The 18375-nt window shown below is 52.4% G+C and overlaps 8 protein-coding genes across 8 annotated transcripts; 3 read left to right on the top strand and 5 right to left on the bottom strand.

Annotated features, from left to right (window-relative positions):
• Positions 1–639: 639 nt before the first annotated feature.
• On the bottom strand, positions 640–2333 carry B0T23DRAFT_343105 (uncharacterized protein). Its single transcript, XM_062835915.1, has 3 exons — positions 1867–2333; positions 1236–1815; positions 640–1010 (listed from the first exon to the last, which is right to left on the bottom strand). The coding sequence occupies exons 1-3, from the start codon at positions 2119–2121 to the stop codon at positions 745–747; spliced, it is 1101 nt and encodes a 366-aa protein (XP_062691283.1). The 5' UTR covers positions 2122–2333; the 3' UTR covers positions 640–744.
• Positions 2334–2764: 431 nt separating this feature from the next.
• B0T23DRAFT_455559 (uncharacterized protein) lies at positions 2765–4234 on the bottom strand (the record flags this gene model as incomplete). Its single annotated transcript, XM_062841245.1, has 1 exon — positions 2765–4234. The coding sequence occupies one exon, from the start codon at positions 4232–4234 to the stop codon at positions 2765–2767; it is 1470 nt and encodes a 489-aa protein (XP_062691282.1).
• A 512-nt stretch (positions 4235–4746) lies between these two features.
• B0T23DRAFT_398085 (uncharacterized protein) lies at positions 4747–6438 on the top strand (the record flags this gene model as incomplete). Its single annotated transcript, XM_062838341.1, has 1 exon — positions 4747–6438. One exon carries the CDS (start codon positions 4747–4749, stop codon positions 6436–6438), a length of 1692 nt encoding a protein of 563 aa, XP_062691281.1.
• Positions 6439–6901: 463 nt separating this feature from the next.
• Positions 6902–9517, bottom strand: B0T23DRAFT_321257 (uncharacterized protein; the record flags this gene model as incomplete). Its single annotated transcript, XM_062835219.1, has 3 exons — positions 6902–8390; positions 8457–8879; positions 8958–9517. The coding sequence occupies 3 exons, from the start codon at positions 9515–9517 to the stop codon at positions 6902–6904; spliced, it is 2472 nt and encodes an 823-aa protein (XP_062691280.1).
• Positions 9518–10448: 931 nt separating this feature from the next.
• B0T23DRAFT_385707 (uncharacterized protein) lies at positions 10449–12803 on the top strand. Its single transcript, XM_062837559.1, has one exon. The coding sequence runs from the start codon at positions 10654–10656 to the stop codon at positions 12337–12339; it is 1686 nt and encodes a 561-aa protein (XP_062691279.1). The 5' UTR covers positions 10449–10653; the 3' UTR covers positions 12340–12803.
• Positions 12804–12882: 79 nt separating this feature from the next.
• B0T23DRAFT_446073 (uncharacterized protein) lies at positions 12883–14182 on the bottom strand. The gene has a single exon (XM_062840945.1). It carries the CDS (start codon positions 13969–13971, stop codon positions 12937–12939), a length of 1035 nt encoding a protein of 344 aa, XP_062691278.1. The 5' UTR covers positions 13972–14182; the 3' UTR covers positions 12883–12936.
• A 661-nt stretch (positions 14183–14843) lies between these two features.
• On the top strand, positions 14844–15482 carry B0T23DRAFT_398081 (uncharacterized protein; the record flags this gene model as incomplete). Its single annotated transcript, XM_062838340.1, has 1 exon — positions 14844–15482. One exon carries the CDS (start codon positions 14844–14846, stop codon positions 15480–15482), a length of 639 nt encoding a protein of 212 aa, XP_062691277.1.
• Positions 15483–16846: 1364 nt separating this feature from the next.
• B0T23DRAFT_431018 (uncharacterized protein) lies at positions 16847–17380 on the bottom strand (the record flags this gene model as incomplete). The annotated part of the gene is made up of 1 exon (XM_062840291.1): positions 16847–17380. One exon carries the CDS (start codon positions 17378–17380, stop codon positions 16847–16849), a length of 534 nt encoding a protein of 177 aa, XP_062691276.1.
• Between the last annotated feature and the right edge of the window lie 995 nt (positions 17381–18375).

Here is an 18375-nt window from a genome sequence, read left to right as displayed (position 1 = left end):
AATGCGGTTGAGAGAGTGACAGTTGGCAACCCAGACGGCCACTCAACGTAAAGTAAAGAAGGAATCCCACTGGGAATGAGGGGAACAACCAAACCACCAAGCGATTTGGCGAAAATTGAAGGGAAAAAAAGTCAAAAGGGAAATAAAAAGGGGAAGCCGAGAGAGACAAGCATAGAACTGGTGCCCTTGGCGGCGTGACATTCAATTCCAATTCAGAACCGACAAGGATCCTGCGGGAGAGGCTTTCCATGAAACATCCAATTGGGCCTCCAGAAACGGACAAGGCTGAGGGGCTGCACTCCGGGGGGGGTACCTGCTGATTGTGCGACGCCCGGTGTTTCCACACCATTCCTGTTGAGCGCTAGCACGGGGTACCTTGGTGGCCCTGAACCATCACCCATGAGTGGTCGGCGGCTACCTACTTAGATTGGATCCTTTAGCGGCCAGGTGGTGTCAAAAAAGCTGGGACACATGCTGCGTACTTCTCAGCGCTGCAATCATCTCGATATTTCTGGGCATACGGTTCGGCCAATCTTGTCAGGTAAAGATTAGCGAATTGTCGACTGCAACCACTCCCCGTCATTTTCACGCATTTTTCAGGAACTCGGCATCGCAATTGCAAAATTACGAGGGGGGCCACTTGAACATCACCCCACGGTGAGAGCTATTGGTGAGGCTACCTCTAAGTCTAGGTACGTAATTATCTACACTACATACAGCATGAAGATGCCCTCGTTTGAACACTCAAAGCTCGGGGACCTTGCGAATATCGTCGAGCGCTTGTCTGAGCTCTCGAACGTCCTCTCTGAAATATACGGCGGTTATGATCTCGGCTCGCAACTCCATAATCATGCGATCGTGCTCCTCTTCCGTCATTCGAGTGGTGTTCTCGGTCGATACTAGGCGGTCATCCAACCGATCGATGCCACTGAGGATTCTTTCAATTGCCTGTAAGCCCGCTGGCACATTTTGCAGCTTGTCGAGTGCCGGTTCAAGCTGCTCTTTGAGGACTGATGGGAGTTTCTGCCCGGAGTGTGGCGACGTCTTTGGTCGATGCTAGGCGCGGTCATCCAAGCGGCCGGCTCCCTTGTTGAAATCCTCATGGATGATTTGAAGTTGCGCTAAAGCACGTTTCGTCCGTTCGAGGACTGATTCGAGCTGCTGCCTGAGCTGCTGCCTGAACTGCTGCCTGAGCTGCTCCTCGGTGACTGACGGGGTTTGGACCGACTGTAGACGGTGCTCCACAACTCTTTGGATTGCTTGTACTTGCCCTGACACGCTGTCCAACTGGTTGAGGGCTGTTCCGAGCTGCTGCTCGATGATTGATGTGGTTTGTGTGGCCGTGTTTTGGGCCGACTCGAGACGGTCATGTAAGTGACTGGTTCTCTCCATGAGTCCTTCAATCGCTTGGACTCGCGCCGAGACGTTGTCCAGCTTCTGGAGAGCTGGCGCGAGCTGCTGCTCTAGGATTGACGGGAACTGCTGCTCAAGGACTGATGTGACACGCTGGAAGTCCGCAAGATGCTCGTCTAGTCTGATCTGTGCCCGCACACGCTCCTCGATCTCCTTTCGTAGCTCCTCCAACGTGTTCTGGTTGCGAGCAACATCTTGTTTCTCTCGCGCCACGACAGCCTTCTCCTCGTAGAGTGCCTGGAGCTCTCTTCCCTGCTGCTCTTTCTGGCTATCAAGCTCCATCTGTCTGGTGTTGAGCTGCAACTCGTGATCCTGATGCTGGCGGCGGTTTTCGGCTAGTTGATTGAGCTTTTCCTGGGTCTCCCGGTCCTTGTCCTCGGCCTGCTGAAGGGTTTGCTGAGCCTGTTGAAGGATTTGCTGAGCCTGTTGGAGGGTTTGCTCTGCCCCTTGGACATTTGCCTCTTGTTGCTCCACGGCTCGCTCTCGGGCGGCAATCTCTTCACGGTGTAACTTGATTTGATCAAATTCGGTGCGGCATTCCTCCAAGCGTTCCTGCAAGCTCTGAGCCACGGTGTTAACTTTTTGGGTAGCGTGCAGGAAGATTGTCCAGGGCAAAGAACCATCATTCTCGCCAGCAGCTGCTCTGTCGAATAGTGTGATGTATCCCGTCAAACTCCTCTTCGCGGCCTCGAAGTCAAAGTCGGGCATGATGAACGTAGGAAGACGTCGCGAGGCGACCGCAGACGGACTTAGTGTTGAAGGAAGAGAGGGTGGAGGTTGTCTGAGGATGAAAGGTCAGGAAGGGAAAGACGGCCACAAGAATGGATTTGTCTGACGGAAGAGAACAAACGAAAACCAGTGCAGCCTAAATACCAGGAAGGGAGTGCCGGTGAATGGTGAGCGTAGAGGTAGTGAAGTGCACGGACTTTGAACAAAAGAGTGAGTGGGCGGGAAAAGTGATAGTGAATGGGAAGCCAGGCGAAGGGCAGGCAATAGAGTGGTTGGGTACTGATGGAAATCAGCTGAAAGGGCATGGACTTTGAACATGCGGACTGCGAATTGCAAAAACGAACTTGAAATCTCGCGACACATTGCAGTTTGTCCCAAAGACATCGTCAATCGACACGATGCCATGTCAGATACTCCCACAGAGGACGAGGTTCTCTTAAAAATCGGATACCTCTGGCCCATTTCCTCCACACACGAATGGGCTCCTCGCATTGTCAACGCCTTGGACATGTCTGTGATAAGTTACCTCTAGCTAGTCCTAGTACTACTTCTGCAACTGCTGGAATCCGTCATGCCTATGTCAACCCAAGTCCCAAGATCACCTCCCTTCAACGGACCCCAACTACTCTGGCGGCGTGCCTCCTGTGCTGACATGGGTGGTATCATCGTCGACTCCCAAGCGTGTTGTAATGCTTCGCAACAGCGTTGCGTACATGTTCTTGAAGACATATTTGGTGGCAACGGCTTCTTGGTGTTCTCTAATCCTGCGCAGCTTCTGCTGAATCTCCTCCTTCATTTCAACCAAGAGCTTTGTCTCCTGCTCAAGGCGGTCCTGGCGAATCTTGATAATTTTGATCTTCTCCTCCAGCTCACCGCCAAGGACGAGTTGAAAGCAGCGCCCGAGATGCTCGACGCCCTCAGTTCTACGCATAAAGTCCTTGCTGTCTACCAGAGACTTGTCGATGTTCTGTTCAAAGTACCTGGTCTTCTCCGCGACGTAGAGACCTGCCTCGTCACAGAGCGCCATTGACATCCCCGTTCCAGCCCTGCTACTGGCTTGGACACTGTTGAACCCTCCCTGGGTGACGAAGGAGCTGGCAAGAACGGTCACCAGTCGCTCACCCATCGGAAGGTGTTCCATGACCCAAATTGGTAGGATGGGAACCTCCACCGTGTATGGCCGCAAGCCGATGTACCGGAGAGCACCCAGGGTCAGAGATAGAAACTTGTTGGTGCTCGGAATAGCGGACATGTTGCTGTCGTAATGATGTTGAGCGAGGCATTCGGCGATAGGCCTGGTCGTACTTCCGACATAGAGCGGTCCTTGGTGCATGTTGATCGTTTCGTCGCACCCGAGTCTACCCAGAGCCCTGCCGCGTTTCCGAAATGACTCGGCCAACATCTTTAGGTATTCTTTATTGGCGACTTGTCCGGAATCCTCCAGGTAGTGAAGCATGGGGCCCTGTTGTGTATACCCGCACGCTTGATCGAGTTTCAAAGCGTCATCAATGACCTGCTGGTCATCGGCGGGCACCCGACTGTTCTCATTCTCGGCCGCAGCCAAGAGCTCGCATGCTTTCGCGTAAGTCTCAAGGATCTCGGCGACTTTGGTGCACTCCTTGATGTTGATGAAGGCTCCGTCCCGTCCCTCAATCGCAATGCCGACCGCGTATATACCGGCATATTTTCCGCGCTCCTCGAGTTCCTTGCCATGCACGTCTTTGCCCTTGACGTAGTCGTGGGCCAGCGTGCCTTGAATCAACGAGTCGCGTAGCCCACTGGGTATGGCTTGGAGCAGGATGGAGTACTCGTTGCTGCCGGACTGGATATCTTGCTCGAACGATCTAACCGTACTGCCCATGGGGATGATGGCGTTCCTCTGAATCATACGCAGCAGGTCGAGGAGGTCGAGACAAAGCCCCCAGTTGGACTTGTACTCGGCCAGAGCCTGCATCATGAATTTCTGCTCAGGCCTAAGAAGCGGCCGCTCGGGGGTGGGAACCGGGTCGTCGGTCGGCTGTGTCGGCCATGACGTAGCGAACTGGGAATGGCCCAGATCACCGGCGCTGACCAAGGTGTGTTCGTGATTCATGGCTTGAGGCAGTCTGCGAGGATTCTTGGAGGAAGGAGGGAAAAAAGATCAAAGTGCGGGCTGCTCCTGGCCTGGGTGGTGTCTCATGAATTTCAATTTCCTTTCACTTCGTGCCTGCCCAATTCAAAAGAGGTACCCGACCGACCCTAGGCAAAGTACCTACCTTGGACGCGTCATTCTTTGGGCAAATGCCCCGTGCCTTTTACTCTTCGTTCACCTCGTCCTCACCCAGCCTGCATTCCTTTTTTTTTTTTCCTTTTTTTTCCTTTTTTTTCCTTTTTTTTTTTTTTTTTTTTTTTTCTTTTCCTGCACCCACAACGTAATTGTTTGCACCCATCCATCGCGGTCTGACTTTTCCACCATCTTCCCTTCAACCACTTGTCTCTAGTAGCAATACTTCTCTGCCCTCAACGTACAACACCAGAGCCTCAGATCGTCGTCAGTAGGGAACATCCTGTCCCACGCCTTTGTCCGTGATACCCAAGCAGTATCACTAACTCGTTGTAGACACAATGGGCACCCCAGAACGTGCTTCTCTGTTGCAGCAGGTGGCCGAGATCACTGTGGACGAGTACCGGGCCGCGTGCCTGATTGTCACTGACGATGAAGGCAGAATGCTCGTAGACCTTTTCAAGATGGGTCAACATCATAGCGCGTCGAAAATAGACGATGCGACCAGGCAGCTTCTTGTCAACCTCCTCCATGACCAAGCTGTGGCAGATAATCAGGCAGCTGGACAGGACAGGCTGGTGGAAACCATTCTGGGAACAGACAGGGAGATCACAGAGCTGAAAGGTCAGCTGCAGACGGTCACCACCGAGCGAGACGATTTGCAGAGCAGACTGGAAGGCCTGACTCGCGACCACGACGCCGCCAAAACCAAGAACGAGGAGCTCACCAACAAACTCGCCGAGATCCAGAACCACTCGCTCAGTCGAGCCCGGGAGGAGGTCCAAAAGCTGAAGAATGAGATGTCGGACTTTCACAAGGCCAAGGACGAGAACGATGCAGTAGCGGCATCAAAATTCCTAGAATTCGCTGAACTGAGACGCAAAGCTCGGCAGCAGGAGCTCGATATCGTGGTCCTGGAAGAAAGTTATACCAGCCTGCAACAAAGCTTGGAGCAAGCTCGACAGCAAGGTTCACAGATCCAACTGGATCTCAACGAAATGAGGGAACAGGCACATGACAACAGGACGGAGGCCGAACAGGCTTGGGCAGAGGTGACAAGATTGGAACAGGAACGCACAACGATGCAGCAGTTGGCCGAAGAGATCCAGCAGTCGAACACTGCGCTAACTGGGCAAAACCAAGAGCAGCTCCTAGCGATCCACAGCTTGGAGCAAGACACCCAACACTTTATTCGGATCATGGGGTCGCTGACGGGTGTCCAGCTTGATCCGGACTCCTGGAACACCGCTGTCCGTCTGGTCGGCACTCCGGTTCATGGCCTGGACGAGCTTACACCGTTCTGGCGTGTGGATCAGTCCTGGGGAGAAACGCGGTCCATGTCCGAGTACCGTCCAAGCCAGAACTCGTCCGAGATGTTGACGAGTTGCTTCAGCCTGTTCGCCACGTTGGTCACCTCCTCCGACGAGGTCGATTGGAGAAACAGGGCTGTTCAGGTCACGCAGTGCCTGATGAGGGAACTACAGGGCGCTGAGGAGGCCCAGATCTACGTCGGCTTTCTTGAGGAATTCGCCAACCTCGTTGCCCGACTTATCGATCAGGGCAGACTTCAGGACAATGACCCGCTTGTGTTTTCGATTTGGGAGCTCCTTGCGTGTGCCAACGAAATGCTGACCGGCATGCTTGGGCAGCCGACCAACCTGCTCGAACAAAGGCTCGGCGGGCGCTGGAGAGCCCTTAGCCGCGCCATGAGAGCTGGCTACACGCACGTCACCGAGGAGGCAATCAGTACCTTGTTTCGCGAAAGCGAATACTTGAGAGCGCCTGGAATGGGAGTACTGCTGGACGACGAGCGTTTGACTGGCGCGCGATTGTATATCGTGCTCGACTTTAATCCGAACGCCCGTGCCCTTCGAGTCATGGAGGGTCGCATTTGGTCTCTTGTTGCTGAAGGGGGAAACTTTGGAGCCGTTTGTTTTCGTGGCAGCGATGACTTGACGGTGACGATTCCGCTAGCCGGCCCGGGAGATATAATGTGGTGGTGGAACTCGGTGGACAACATGGAAGTGGATTGAATTGATAGAGGTGGACTGACGGCAGTGTTTGTATGGGCGACACGCTCTAGATTGTACAAGTCTTCCCAGATGATAGGTGGGCACACGTTGCTTGATCAAGTCACCTCTACTGTGCCAGCTCAACACAATATCGAACTCTGGCTAACCCTACCACAACCCGACTGACAAACGCGTTCATTAAACACTAGCATTTATGAGGATAGAGGTATGAACTCGCCACCTGTCATTCCCTTTAGCCTTGCCCCAAAGACTCTTCAATTTCATCTGTCAAGGTCCATGTCATCAGTCTTCAAGACATCTCAGTACCAGTCATTACTTCCCACATCTTGCTACATACAATTTTCTCGCAACTACCTCTAGGTAGGTATGACAATATCCTTTGTGCTTTTCAGGCATTGAATCGCGTTCACTTCGTTTGTGGTTCATTGTGGTAGCTCAACAAAGTCCTATTACTCCTGATATCCTACTCGCCTTCCTCAAAGTCGAGGAAGTCGCTGTCGTAGCACATGGTGTCACGGCTCTCGGTCCAGCGATCCAGCCATAAGCGCATCAAGCGCGGCCTCGCCACATCCTCATCCTTGCACTGGGTGGCTTGCATGCTGCGGCGAGTTCGGAGATACCGTTTGGGAGGATCGGGATACGGGAAGGAGTGGCATCGGGGAGTAAGGACAACTCCATCTTCTTCCGGATCCTGGGCCGAAGCCGGCTCGCTTTGAACTCCCGAGAACTCTTCGAGGTCTGTGCTGGCCTCGTTCCATATAGTTTCCGAGATGGGAGTGGCATATTCTTCACACCACCTGTCAAAGCGGTCGGGACCCCACTTCTGGCACATGTCGGCAACAATAGCGGCCTGGTTCAGTTTGTTGTTGCTTTCCGGTGAAATGTCGGTAGTAGAATCGGTGTTTTTGTTGGTATTGCCGGCTTGGGTGACCATCCCATCCTGGTAGGCACCCGCCTTCTCCTTCCCTGCATTATCCCAACCATCAAGCTCGCCAGAATGATGAGTGACATCACAGCGACTGTGCTGGTACGACCCCTGAGTGGTACGGTTGGAGTTTTCCTTCAGCTGACTGTTCGTTCCGTTCACGTCATCCTTTTCATCCAACAGCTCAAACATCTCGTCGTCTTCCTCACGCCACTTATCCAGTCCTGATGACTCCGAGACAGGCCACTTCGGCGTATTGAGGCAATAGTCCTCCCCAAAACAATTGAGGCGGCGCGCCCGAGGGGTCTTGGTGGTGATTGCAGGCAAGAAGACTCTGCCGTCTTCAACTCGCATCAATTCCTTTACTTCCGGGACGCCATTGTCCCTCACTCCGGCCCTCCTACGGCTCGATGATCCCTTCTCGGCCCATTTGTTCAACCATTCCTCTTTTCCGTGAGAAGAAGAGGGGGCGAAGTTGCCTTTCTTCAAGTCCAACTCAGATGCCAAGGGTGCCTGGAGGCTACGGGTAGAAGCATTGAAGCCGTTCTGCTGAGAGGGAACCTCGAGAAGTGATGTGTTTGCCTGATGGTGATCAGTCTTGGGGTGGTCGACAAGGTCGGTTGATGGCTCGCTGGGCTGGGTGACAATGATTCGGGGAATGACCTTATGCTGCACGGCCATTGACTGGCGGACGTTGGCAGTACGTTCCTGCCTCTTTTTGCCACCAATCTGGAACATCCGGACAGGAACACCAGGCGATGAGGCTGCAACCTTTTGCGCGGAACGGATCTTGAATTTCCTCGGTGTTTTATCGGCGGCAATCAAGCCGGACGGCCCCTCAACTTGGTGACCCTTCTTTGACCGAATGGCTGTTTCGATCTCCACAGCGAAAGGAGGGAGGGTATCCAGGTGAATGCTGCTGTATTCTTCGTTGTCATGTTGGCCGCTCATGCTCTTCACCGCCTCATTCCAGTCATGAGAGGTATCGAAGCCCGGCTGCCAGTTTGATGGGGAGGTAGGAGGCAAGCTGAGTTCCTCAAGCTGCTGCGAAAAGACATCTCCCTAAGATGTCTGGGATCCCGCAGCGGCAGACTCGATGAAGATCTCCCGACAGTGCATCTTTGGACCACGCTTTTGTCGACGTTGTCGGATGGCTTCATACATCATGATCTCATTCCACTCGGTATCGGTGATCTGATCTTCATCAACACCAGCCTGAGCCATGAGATCAAAGACGGATTCTCCCTCGTTGTCCGAAGGTTCTTCTCGTTGGTGAACGGTGGTAGTACCGGTGTCAGAAGTCACAGCCTCTTCGATAGGAGGCGGAACTACCACAGCAAGTACGTGGATGTTATTATCCATGGTGATGGGATGTTCGACGCTTTCTTGTTTCTTCAGGCAATCTCCAGTCTCTTGGATGTTGGAGATTTCGGAGATTGCGGTTGACGATGTCGAATGGGACCAGTTGCTGTCACTTGTCTGTGTGGAGACATTGGATGTGGCCGAGGACGTAGAGCTGTTTACCAGTCGTCAGCATTGATGTGTATGGTATGTCACCTGTGGCATATATCGCTTCACTCGATCGTTTGCGTACCTCGCAGAGTCGGTCCTGATATGGGCGGCTTTGTTCTTTGACTCGGCGTTACCGGAAGGAGTGGCCTGGATGGGCTCATAATCAACAACCGTCTGAACGGCAGTGACCGCGTTTTCATTGACTTGCTCATTGGATACTTTCAATATGTCAGCATTAGCCACAACTGGAAGCAGGTATGTCTCAGGTTTAAGGGACGACATACCTTGATTCTCGAGAAATTCGAACGCAGCGATAGTGGTCACTGGAGTCACGACCAGCTGGGTAGGGGCTGGGATCTCCGATGTGGTGGCCTCAATAGGCGCGATGCTTGCAACGACCATAATTGGCGTGAGGTTTTTGCCGTGGATGGAAGCTCTTGCTGCGCGATCATCTTCGTCCATTTGGATGGGGTCGGTTGCCGTACAGGCCTTCCAGATCATCATAGCCTGCTGCATCGGGAACGGGGGGTTGATGAATGTGTTGAGTGGCGCAAGTCCGACTCTGGTAAGGGCAGACAGAACCGACATCTTGTTTTCGACGCAGGGAATAGTATTTCGATGATGCGTAATGGGGCGCAACATTGGAGATGGTAATAAAAACGACATCTGATGTTGGGGACGAGAGCGATAGGTTGGGTAATGGTTGATGTTGTTTTGTATGTGAAGTTGACTAGGTTTGTTAGGTACGGTGAGAAAGCAAATGCGCAGTTGGACTTGTCCAGTTTGGGATGTAAGAGGAGAGAAACAGACTGGCCAGGACTGATGGAAGACATTGTCTTGTACCCCTCAAGCTGGCACCCAAGGTTTCCAAGATCTAGAGGCCTTCTGCTGTTCGGCTGTCGCCTGGTAACACTTTGGTTACAGTCGTCGTGGTGACGGCGACAATGTTGGTGATGCTTACCATACTGTTCAGGGCTCTTGGAGCAAACATTACCTCTGGGCCAATGAGAATGCGTGGATGGAAAGGTATGTATATTTAAGGTTTGGACCAAATACTGAACAGAACTGAACAGCAAGGATGGAAATCGGTATCAGACCGAACAGCCCGACTGTTCGGCGCCCACTGTCTCCTTACCTGTATACATGTCAGCTACACACGATATCAGAGAGAACCTTGGGAACTATTTAGCAGAACTGCTTGTCAACACCAATAGATGCCCGATGACAGGTAGCAAATCCTGGAGCCGGTTTGCTCGACAACCGCAGTGCCTGTCGCTTTCCAGGTACGTCCAACACCCCGTCCAAGCACATACTTGAACACGGGACAGCCCTTGATCTGTCTCTCTCCTTCCTTCTAATGAGAAGCAACAAATATATCTGTCAAACCACACTGTAATTCGTTGTAGTGTTGATGGCGTGTGAATTGGAGACATCCAGGAAAGTATCTTCCAAACCCTAACCCGAGTCCCTTTTCCCCATGTGGAGATGACGCAAGGACGGTTTGACCAATCATCGTTCGTGCCTGGCATGTCCCACGGGGTAAAGTGCGGAGAGATGCAGATCTCCCGGACAACGACAAGTCGTCCCTTTCTCCAAAACATCACCACCACAACACCTGATCCTACTGCATCTTGACCTATGCCGCTGCCACACTTGTTGACAGTCCAGCTGAGAAACTTTGACCAGTCAACTGACAACGGGAACCTTTTACACTCCTGTCTTAACACTCACCCCAAGCCCATACCGGCTTGACGTCCGACTGGAAATCCCGTGTCACCATGGCCAGCCAAGGCCCCACTCTCGACTACTATTACAATCTCGGCTCACATCACCGGCCCATATCCACCACCAACGCGGCGACTCAGCTCTGGTTTGATCGTGGCCTCATCTGGAGCTTCGGCTTCAACCACGAAGAGTCCGTCAAGTGTTTTGAACGCGCCGTGGCTGCCGATCCAGATTGCGCCATTGCCTACTGGGGCATCGCTTACTCCCTGGGCCCCAACTATAACAAGCCATGGAGCGTGTTTGACGAGGAAGAGCTCCAGAAGACTATCGACCGGGCATGGGAAGTCCTGGAACTGGCAAGACAAAAGGCAGCTGCCCCTGGGTCGACGTGTACTCCGGCAGAACATGCCCTCATTGATGCCCTCCAGTATCGATATCCCAAGAAAGCGGCAAAGCCCAAGAAGAACTCTGCACTGGAACACGGCTACGCCCAAGCAATGGCCAAAGTCTACCAGCAGTTCTCGTCCGACCTGGACGTTGCCGCCCTCTACGTCGACGCCCTCATGAACCTCACCCCCTGGAAGCTCTGGGATCAGACGACGGGGAAGCCTGCAAAGGGCGCCCAGACTCTCGAAGCCAAGCGCGTTGTCGAACAGAGTCTAGCCCAGGACCCGTACCATCCAGGCCTGCTTCACCTGTACATCCATCTCATGGAGATGTCAAGCCACCCCGAGGTAGCGCTCCGGCTGGCGGACAACCTGCGCGGTCTCGTCCCGGATGCCGGGCATCTCAATCACATGCCCACCCATCTTGATGTGATCTGCGGAGACTACCGGCGGGCCATCTCCTCCAACTCCCAGGCCATTGTTGCTGACGAGAAGTGGGTGAGCAAAGAAGGTCACGATGGCGCTCTCAACTTCTACGCCCTCTACCGCTGCCACAACTACCACTTCCGCATCTATGCCGCCATGTTCGCCGGTCAGTACCAGGTGGCTCTGGAAACCGTTACGCAACTGGAAGCGGCCCTCCCCGAAAGCCTGCTCCGGGTCAAGTCGCCACCCATGGCCGACTGGCTCGAAGGGTTCTTGGCCATGCGCGTGCATGTTCTCGTCCGCTTCGGGAGGTGGCACGACATTGTCGCGTTGGTCCCGCCCCAAGACACTGAGCTCTACTGCACTACCGTGGCCATGATTCATTATGCCAAAGGTGTGGCGCTTGCCAATGCAAACCGCACCAGAGAAGCCGAACGCCATCGGCAGCTGTTTGCCGAAGCCGTCAAGAGAGTGCCATCTTCGAGGACCGTGTTCAACAACACTTGCCGGGATATCCTGGCGATTGCTGCGGCCATGTTGGATGGCGAGCTTGAATTCCGCAGGGGCAATGTCGAGCTGGGATTTGCGCGCTTGAGAGATGCTATCAAGCTGGATGATAACCTGCCGTATGATGAGCCTTGGGGGTGGATGCAACCGACCCGACATGCTTACGGTGCTCTCCTTTTGGAACAGGGACGGGTACAAGAGGCCGCGACGGTGTATCGCGCTGATCTGGGTCTGGATGATACACTCCCGAGATCCCTTCAGCACCGAAACAATGTCTGGGCGTTGCATGGATACCACGAGTGTTTGGTTAAGCTGGGAAGAAAGGAGGAAGCACGACTGTTGCAGAATCAATTAGAGCTGGCTGTGGCGTGTGCGGATGTTCCCATCCGGTCATCCTGTTTTTGTCGAAGTCGTCTTTGATGGGCGGTGACTCGGAGGCGAGACGTGTCGTCTGCAGCGCGTTTATTTTCCTGTCCGTGGTGGTAGCGCAGAGTTTATGCTCAACTGCAAGTACATGTGTGCTGTCCTTTATGGGAGGGGAAATCCTGAATTTCAGCATCTGCAGGAAACCTCGCATCATTGTGCATGTTACAGGGCCGGCGCCTGACAGCGGGAGTCTTCATGTAAGGTAGCCGATGCCTTGTATCAATCATGCAAGATCATACCACGTCGGCACGGCTTGGGAATATCTTCATGAGTTTCTTCCTCTTATTGGTATCTTTCTGTAAGTCTGGGCAAGGTAGGCAGGTACGGTCCTTGCACGGTTGGTGTTTTCGCCTCGGAATGAAGGAACGGACAGGAACATAAATCCATGACGATAGAGGCAACTGGTACGTGTAGGCCAAAGGACAACCATGTTCGCCCCTCAACTATTCACACATCCATCCATCAGTTTGCAAAATCCGTCCGCGTGTCCTAATCAACAATCACAGCATATTTCCAACTATCCACTGCACATCCAAGACTACCTCTACCCAAGAAACATCCCATACATTGACCCAGAGGCAGAAGCAAACATTACCAGTACCTGCCAATACAGCAACAACCACAAGATGCAACAATAAGCGCCAACTCTTGAAAGAACCCCTTCACGAACCTCCGTTCCCCCTTCTTGTTTTTCGTCTTCGGCTTCCTTTCAGCGACACCTGAACCCCAAGCATTTCCTACAAGTTCACCGTTCATGTTTATTTTCCCTTTCAGGAAATCTCTCCCAGTCCCCTCCACCTTCTCTTTACCTTTCCACTCACGTGTCTTCTTCTTCTTCCTCCACATGTTCCACGACTCCAATGGTTTAGCAGGACCCACCACACTCTCTTTCCCTTCTTTGAACCTGCTAATCCGCACGTCAGCACGCAAAGCAGCTGCATCTCGACCTGCCCTTCCGTTGGCGATGGTCTCAGCGGCAAAGTCCCGGGTATCAGTCTGCCTCAGCTGTTCATCGTTGTCATTGCCCTGCCAATACCTCCGCGCCAGCTCCTCATACGCCTTTTGAGCCTCACACTTGCCGTAGTGGGAATCGGAGCAGTGCCAGCAGGGGCTGTAGTAGTCCATGTCCCATGTCATGTCGTCTGACGGAGAGTTAGGGGGGACGTTGAGGTTCTGGTCCATGTCGCTGTCAGAAAGGGAACCCTCAGGGGAGACCGAGCGGCGTGGGGCCATGATTGGGTCGTCCTCTTCCTCGTCGGAGTCGAGGTCGGAGACGTAGTCGTCGGTGACCCATGAATATCTCCTGGGTGTGGTGTAAACGTGGTGGGAATTGTTAGAATCCGAAGCGTCGCTGGAGATGTGTACCTCTGTGGAGGAACTGGAGGGGTCGGAGGGGATGCAGGGCACAGATGGGCCGGAAGACTCGACTTGGGCTTGGGAGGGTGTGCTGATTTTCGAGGGCGTGGTGGAGGTTGTAGTGCCTTGTGGCACGGGGTGGTTCAAGTGGTTGACTTGCAACGACTCGGGCAGGTAGGCGAAACCGGAGGAAAGGTGTTTCCTAGGTATCTCGGGAACCCTGCGGAAGGCATTTCTTCTCTGGAGTGGATGGTTGATTGGCTGGGACATCTTGAAAGGAAGGGATATGGTTCTGGCGGGATGTAGTAGAAGTGCTCGAGCAAAGGACAATGGACTGGAGATGAAGGATGTTTTCAGCTGTGACTTGTGGAGGAGAGTCTTATCCGAGAGAATGGAGGCATAAATACCCCAGTAGCGAAACTTGAATCAGCGGAGTTTGCGGCAGAGGGAAATTCCGAGTCACTCGGAGCTCCGAATACACTTATTTGACATGCTTTGCAGGCCGCCTAATTTTTCTGACCTGCGTCTTTGGAGTTTCCTCAATTTTATTTCCCTTTCATACAACTGTTTTCATTGCCCGAGATCCTGCGCATGCACGCACTCTACGCGAGGTGTGTCAATATTGTACTTCGTGTCCATGGAAAAGCCATAAGGTAGGTAGAGATACGTGTAGGCATTTTGAGAAGATCAGGCAAATATGCATACCATATTTCTTCAGCCAATGAAAATAATAGCCACCGGGCAGGACGCAGTGCAGGCGCTTCTTTTTCTTTTTCTTTTCCTTTTTTTCCCCCCGTCCACCGTGCATCCAGAGTGATTGGGAAATCTCTCACTCTCGCCTTAACTCCATCAAAAAGCTGCTTCAACTTCGCCAAAACGTTCCTTTTCTTCTTCCATCATCACAAAACTTTATCTGAACAAGTACTCGACCTTTTTTCATCTCGAGGCCTTCAAGCTTGAGCCATTTCAACCAAACCAACCACATTCAACAACCAAGATGTTCAGTCTATATTGTTCCGTCGTCCGGTCTCTTCAGGTCTTGGCCCCTCCGCCGATATGACGGCGTACACCAGCATCCCGTCCATGTCCCAAGACTGTAAATTCATCACCTTGCCTCCACTTTCAATTTTCGTAACAGAAAAATGACCGAGCAAGCACTTACACTGTCACTTTCACATACAGGCATCCAAGCGGGCTACAGGAAGCCAACTGTCGAGGATTTTGACGAGAAGGAAGAGGAAGTGCGTGTCGAAAGTCGAACGGACATTGGCACCTCTGACGAATACGACCTGTCAGAAGAGGGAGACTACTTTGCTTCCAAGTTTGACTTGAGCACACGCGGCTCGGACACCAGTGGTCAAGATTCGGAGCAGGATGAGCCGAAGGAGGAGGAGAAGAACAGAAAAGACGAGAAGAGGCGGATAATGAGGGAGCAGGCCAAAGAGTTTTTGCGGGCCGCACCAGCGGGGATAAGCGGGAGGGTGCGGGAGCTGATGGAGAAGCTGGCGAGGGGGGAGGAAGTTGAGGATTTGGAGGAGGAGGAGGACTCGGAAGACGAGGAATCCGATGATAAGGAATCCGACGTGGGCATGGACAAATGGGAGGCAAAGGCCAAGATGGCGAAGGAGGTGAAGAGGAGACATGAGGAGGAGTTGATCAAGTATTGGCTGGCAAAGCTCATCAAGGAAGACTGGGAGTATGCGGAGGAGGAAATCGGGGACATGGTCAGGATAGAAAGAGGGGAAACCAGGAGGGAAGCCAAGCTGATTATGTGTCGGTAGGAGCCAGGACAGAGGAAGAAGACAGCTGGCGTCTAGGCTAGATACCTACCTCCAAAAGGCACTACCGATAAAGGTTCGGCCTAGACGCTTAGGAAATGGAAGCTTCTGATTGACCAAAAAAGTCCACACCCCTAAAAAGGAGTGTGCTAAATAAACGCTCTAATTATCAGCAAAGAGTTATAGCGAGTTACTCACTGTGAAATGTTGTATCCCTTCGTACATAGACCTAGATCGGGTAAGCGCGGCCACTGTCCAAATGCTATCTCATTTGCAACCACGAGTAGAGTCCAGCATACCGCACCTTCCTAGCTAGTAACAGCATATGACGGGATGTTCTACACCCTCCAAGCCTCACCCAGCATGCACAACATCCTCGGCCCGCATCCTCCTCACCAGTCTTTGTCGTTCCCAGCAACCACATTTCCGAATCAACCCCAAAATTATCAGGATGACCAAGAAACCAAAAACTCCAACGACAATGAGTACGTCATGCGGCGGTGGCCGACGGGAAGTATCCGGTTCTGGTTCGAGGTTGCTTCCGTTGCCGGTGGTCATGCCGGAGTGGGATCCGGTGCAGTTTCCGGCATTTGCCATGGAAATGTTGACTGCAGTGGAAAGACCAGGGATATAAAAAGAGGTTCGACAAAGATGTCTGTTGACAGCAAGGAAGAATCAGAGTCCAAGTTTAGGACACTCTATTGTTGAAGGCATGGAGACGTGAAGGATCAACAGGGTTTTATGGTACTGGGTCAATTCCTGGCACCATGATCCACAGGTTGGTCACCCCTACGGAAAGTTGATCATTTGGGTAAAGACATCATTGCATGACCCAGAGCCATATCTTGATAGTATCACAAACAAAAGAGCTACCTATCCCATTTCCTTACGGACATATGGTTCACTTGAAAAAGCACCGGAACCCTGACGAAGACAGCAACATCGATGTCAGCCTTTCTCTCGGCCCCACTCTTTGCAACCCCATCAAATGCAATGAGTGTTAGTGTATCCAGCTACATTAAGCCAATTTAGCGCTAATGCACTAACAACCCATCCAACAACATCTCCAGCGCCCACAATGTCTCGCAGCAATCACGACTTCCTCCCAGAACACAACCCGTTCCATCGCTTATACCTAGGTAAACACAGAGCCATACGACATATGGCCACCCGGTATCACTATACGCTCCAGTAAATCAAATCTTACTAACAGCCTCCCAGCATCAGTGTTCCTCCTTCCCACAGCGAATGATTCCAGTCATGCCACCCTTTCTCCAACATGAACGTCATTGCTGACATCAACCGTCCTTCAAGCTTTAACTTCCTCTTCAGAAATATAGAACAGCATACATCCACTCCAAAGCCTCCTAATAAGCTTCCCTAACTTTATCGTTCGCTTCCATCCATTTCGGATCACCTGTCATCTTTATCCAGCTCATCCAGGTCTCGTCCATGTCATTCAGGTCTCGCTTTACATGACCATCGCCATTCTCAGGGGCAGTCTTGCTTTTGCCCAACCCTTCGACGAACCCAGATATAGCCTTTTCAATGTCCACAACGGTTCTCCTGGTCTTCTCGACAGCCTCAGACAGTCCAAGTTTGGAATCTTCCTGGTGGTTTAGGTCTCGCCTCGCTCTTCTTGTAAAGTGTGGGTGCCGCTCGGGGTGTGTGGCGACGAAGAAGTTGTTGAGAGTGCTAGGGAAGTTCTTGGTTGCTTGGAGTGTAGTGACGACGAGCGTCTTGATGACTGCCGGAGCAGTAATTGTCTGCTCGTCGGGGATGGTCTTGATGTACGACGCGGTGTTGACTTCGTGGCTGGCGTGGACATTGTGAGGAATGGCTTGAAGAGACGTTTGCTCGTGACGAGCTGTCGGTGGGAGTACAGCTAGGGCAGAGGCCATGGTTGAAAGGCCCAAAAGGGAGAAGACGGAGAGAAGATGCGACTTCATATTGGCGATGGTTGTTAGGAATCTTGATGTTATTTGCTTGGGTGCTTTGTCGGTTCCTGGTTGCTCTTTTATGACACACGGAGGCAATGGACTGATGATTTTGAAGGGATGCTTGGGATGCCGAAAGCCTGGATGCTAAAGGGCACACGAGGAAAGTCTGGGAAGATATACTGTACAGAGTCACTCAATGACTGAAGGGGACACATGTCTTTTATTGCCTTGAGGTTGAAACCGGCTTCAATCATGCAGCGGATGTCCGGTTGGAGGCAAATTTTCCTGCAAGTTTATGCGAGCCTTATCGCCGGCATTGAGATATATTCAATTCAAATATCCAGTTCCCCCAAAAAGAAAAAAACGATGGTGACCAGGAACTGATTATGCCGGTCTGGAGGTCAGCCGTTCCTGTGTCCTTTGGCTTTCTGGTTTTCGAGCACACGTACGCGGTTCTTTGGTTGTGGAAAAGAACACTGTGCATTAGCTGAGTTTATGATCTGTAACAGGAGTACCTACCTAGGTACAGTCATGCCGCGCATATCTGCCATTCACTTGCAGTTAAGGTGTGCAGTGTTCAATTCCAGGTTCGGACCTGGAAAGTCAACGCCAGCGTGATTTACGTCTTCCCAGGTTACAGTAACAGCCAACTGCCGCCAGCCCGCCACGAAATTCCTACACCGGAACTTGCACTGGTGCACAGACCAAGGTTCAGGGCCATTTCGCGCCTATTTAAACCAACCCAACCCACCCTTCCTGACAACTCTTTCTTCTTTTTCTCTCCATCCAAGTGCAGGGGTTTTACGCGTATCAGTGAGGATTTCGTCCGAGATTGCGTTTTTGCTAGTTGAAAACTACATACCCGACCACTTCCAGTTTCGCTTCGGTTGACTGGGAAATTTTTGGAAACCGCACCTTTCAGATTCTCGCTCTCGGGGTTTACTTTCTTCCCTCCC

The sequence above is a fragment of the Neurospora hispaniola genome (assembly GCF_033458365.1).
Source record: "Neurospora hispaniola strain FGSC 10403 chromosome Unknown B0T23scaffold_6, whole genome shotgun sequence".
Lineage (NCBI taxonomy): Eukaryota > Fungi > Ascomycota > Sordariomycetes > Sordariales > Sordariaceae > Neurospora > Neurospora hispaniola.
The sequence above is the reverse complement of the archived record's forward strand: the minus strand, read 5'-3'. Positions and strand labels throughout refer to the sequence as shown.

Bases quoted from the DNA above. Each gene is read 5' to 3' on its own strand.
- B0T23DRAFT_343105 (XM_062835915.1), bottom strand. From the start codon at position 2,121: ATGCCCGACTTTGACTTCGAGGCCGCGAAGAGGAGTTTGACGGGATAC. The intron at 1,816-1,866 runs GTCCAAGGGGCA...ATCCTTCAACAG, and splicing joins TGGAGCAACAAGAGGCAAAT to GCTCAGCAAACCCTTCAGCA. The intron at 1,011-1,235 runs GTCTACAGTCGG...AACTCCCATCAG, and splicing joins CCAAAGAGTTGTGGAGCACC to TCCTCAAAGAGCAGCTTGAA.
- B0T23DRAFT_385707 (XM_062837559.1), top strand. From the start codon at position 10,654: ATGGCCAGCCAAGGCCCCACTCTCGACTACTATTACAATCTCGGCTCA.
- B0T23DRAFT_446073 (XM_062840945.1), bottom strand. From the start codon at position 13,971: ATGTCCCAGCCAATCAACCATCCACTCCAGAGAAGAAATGCCTTCCGC.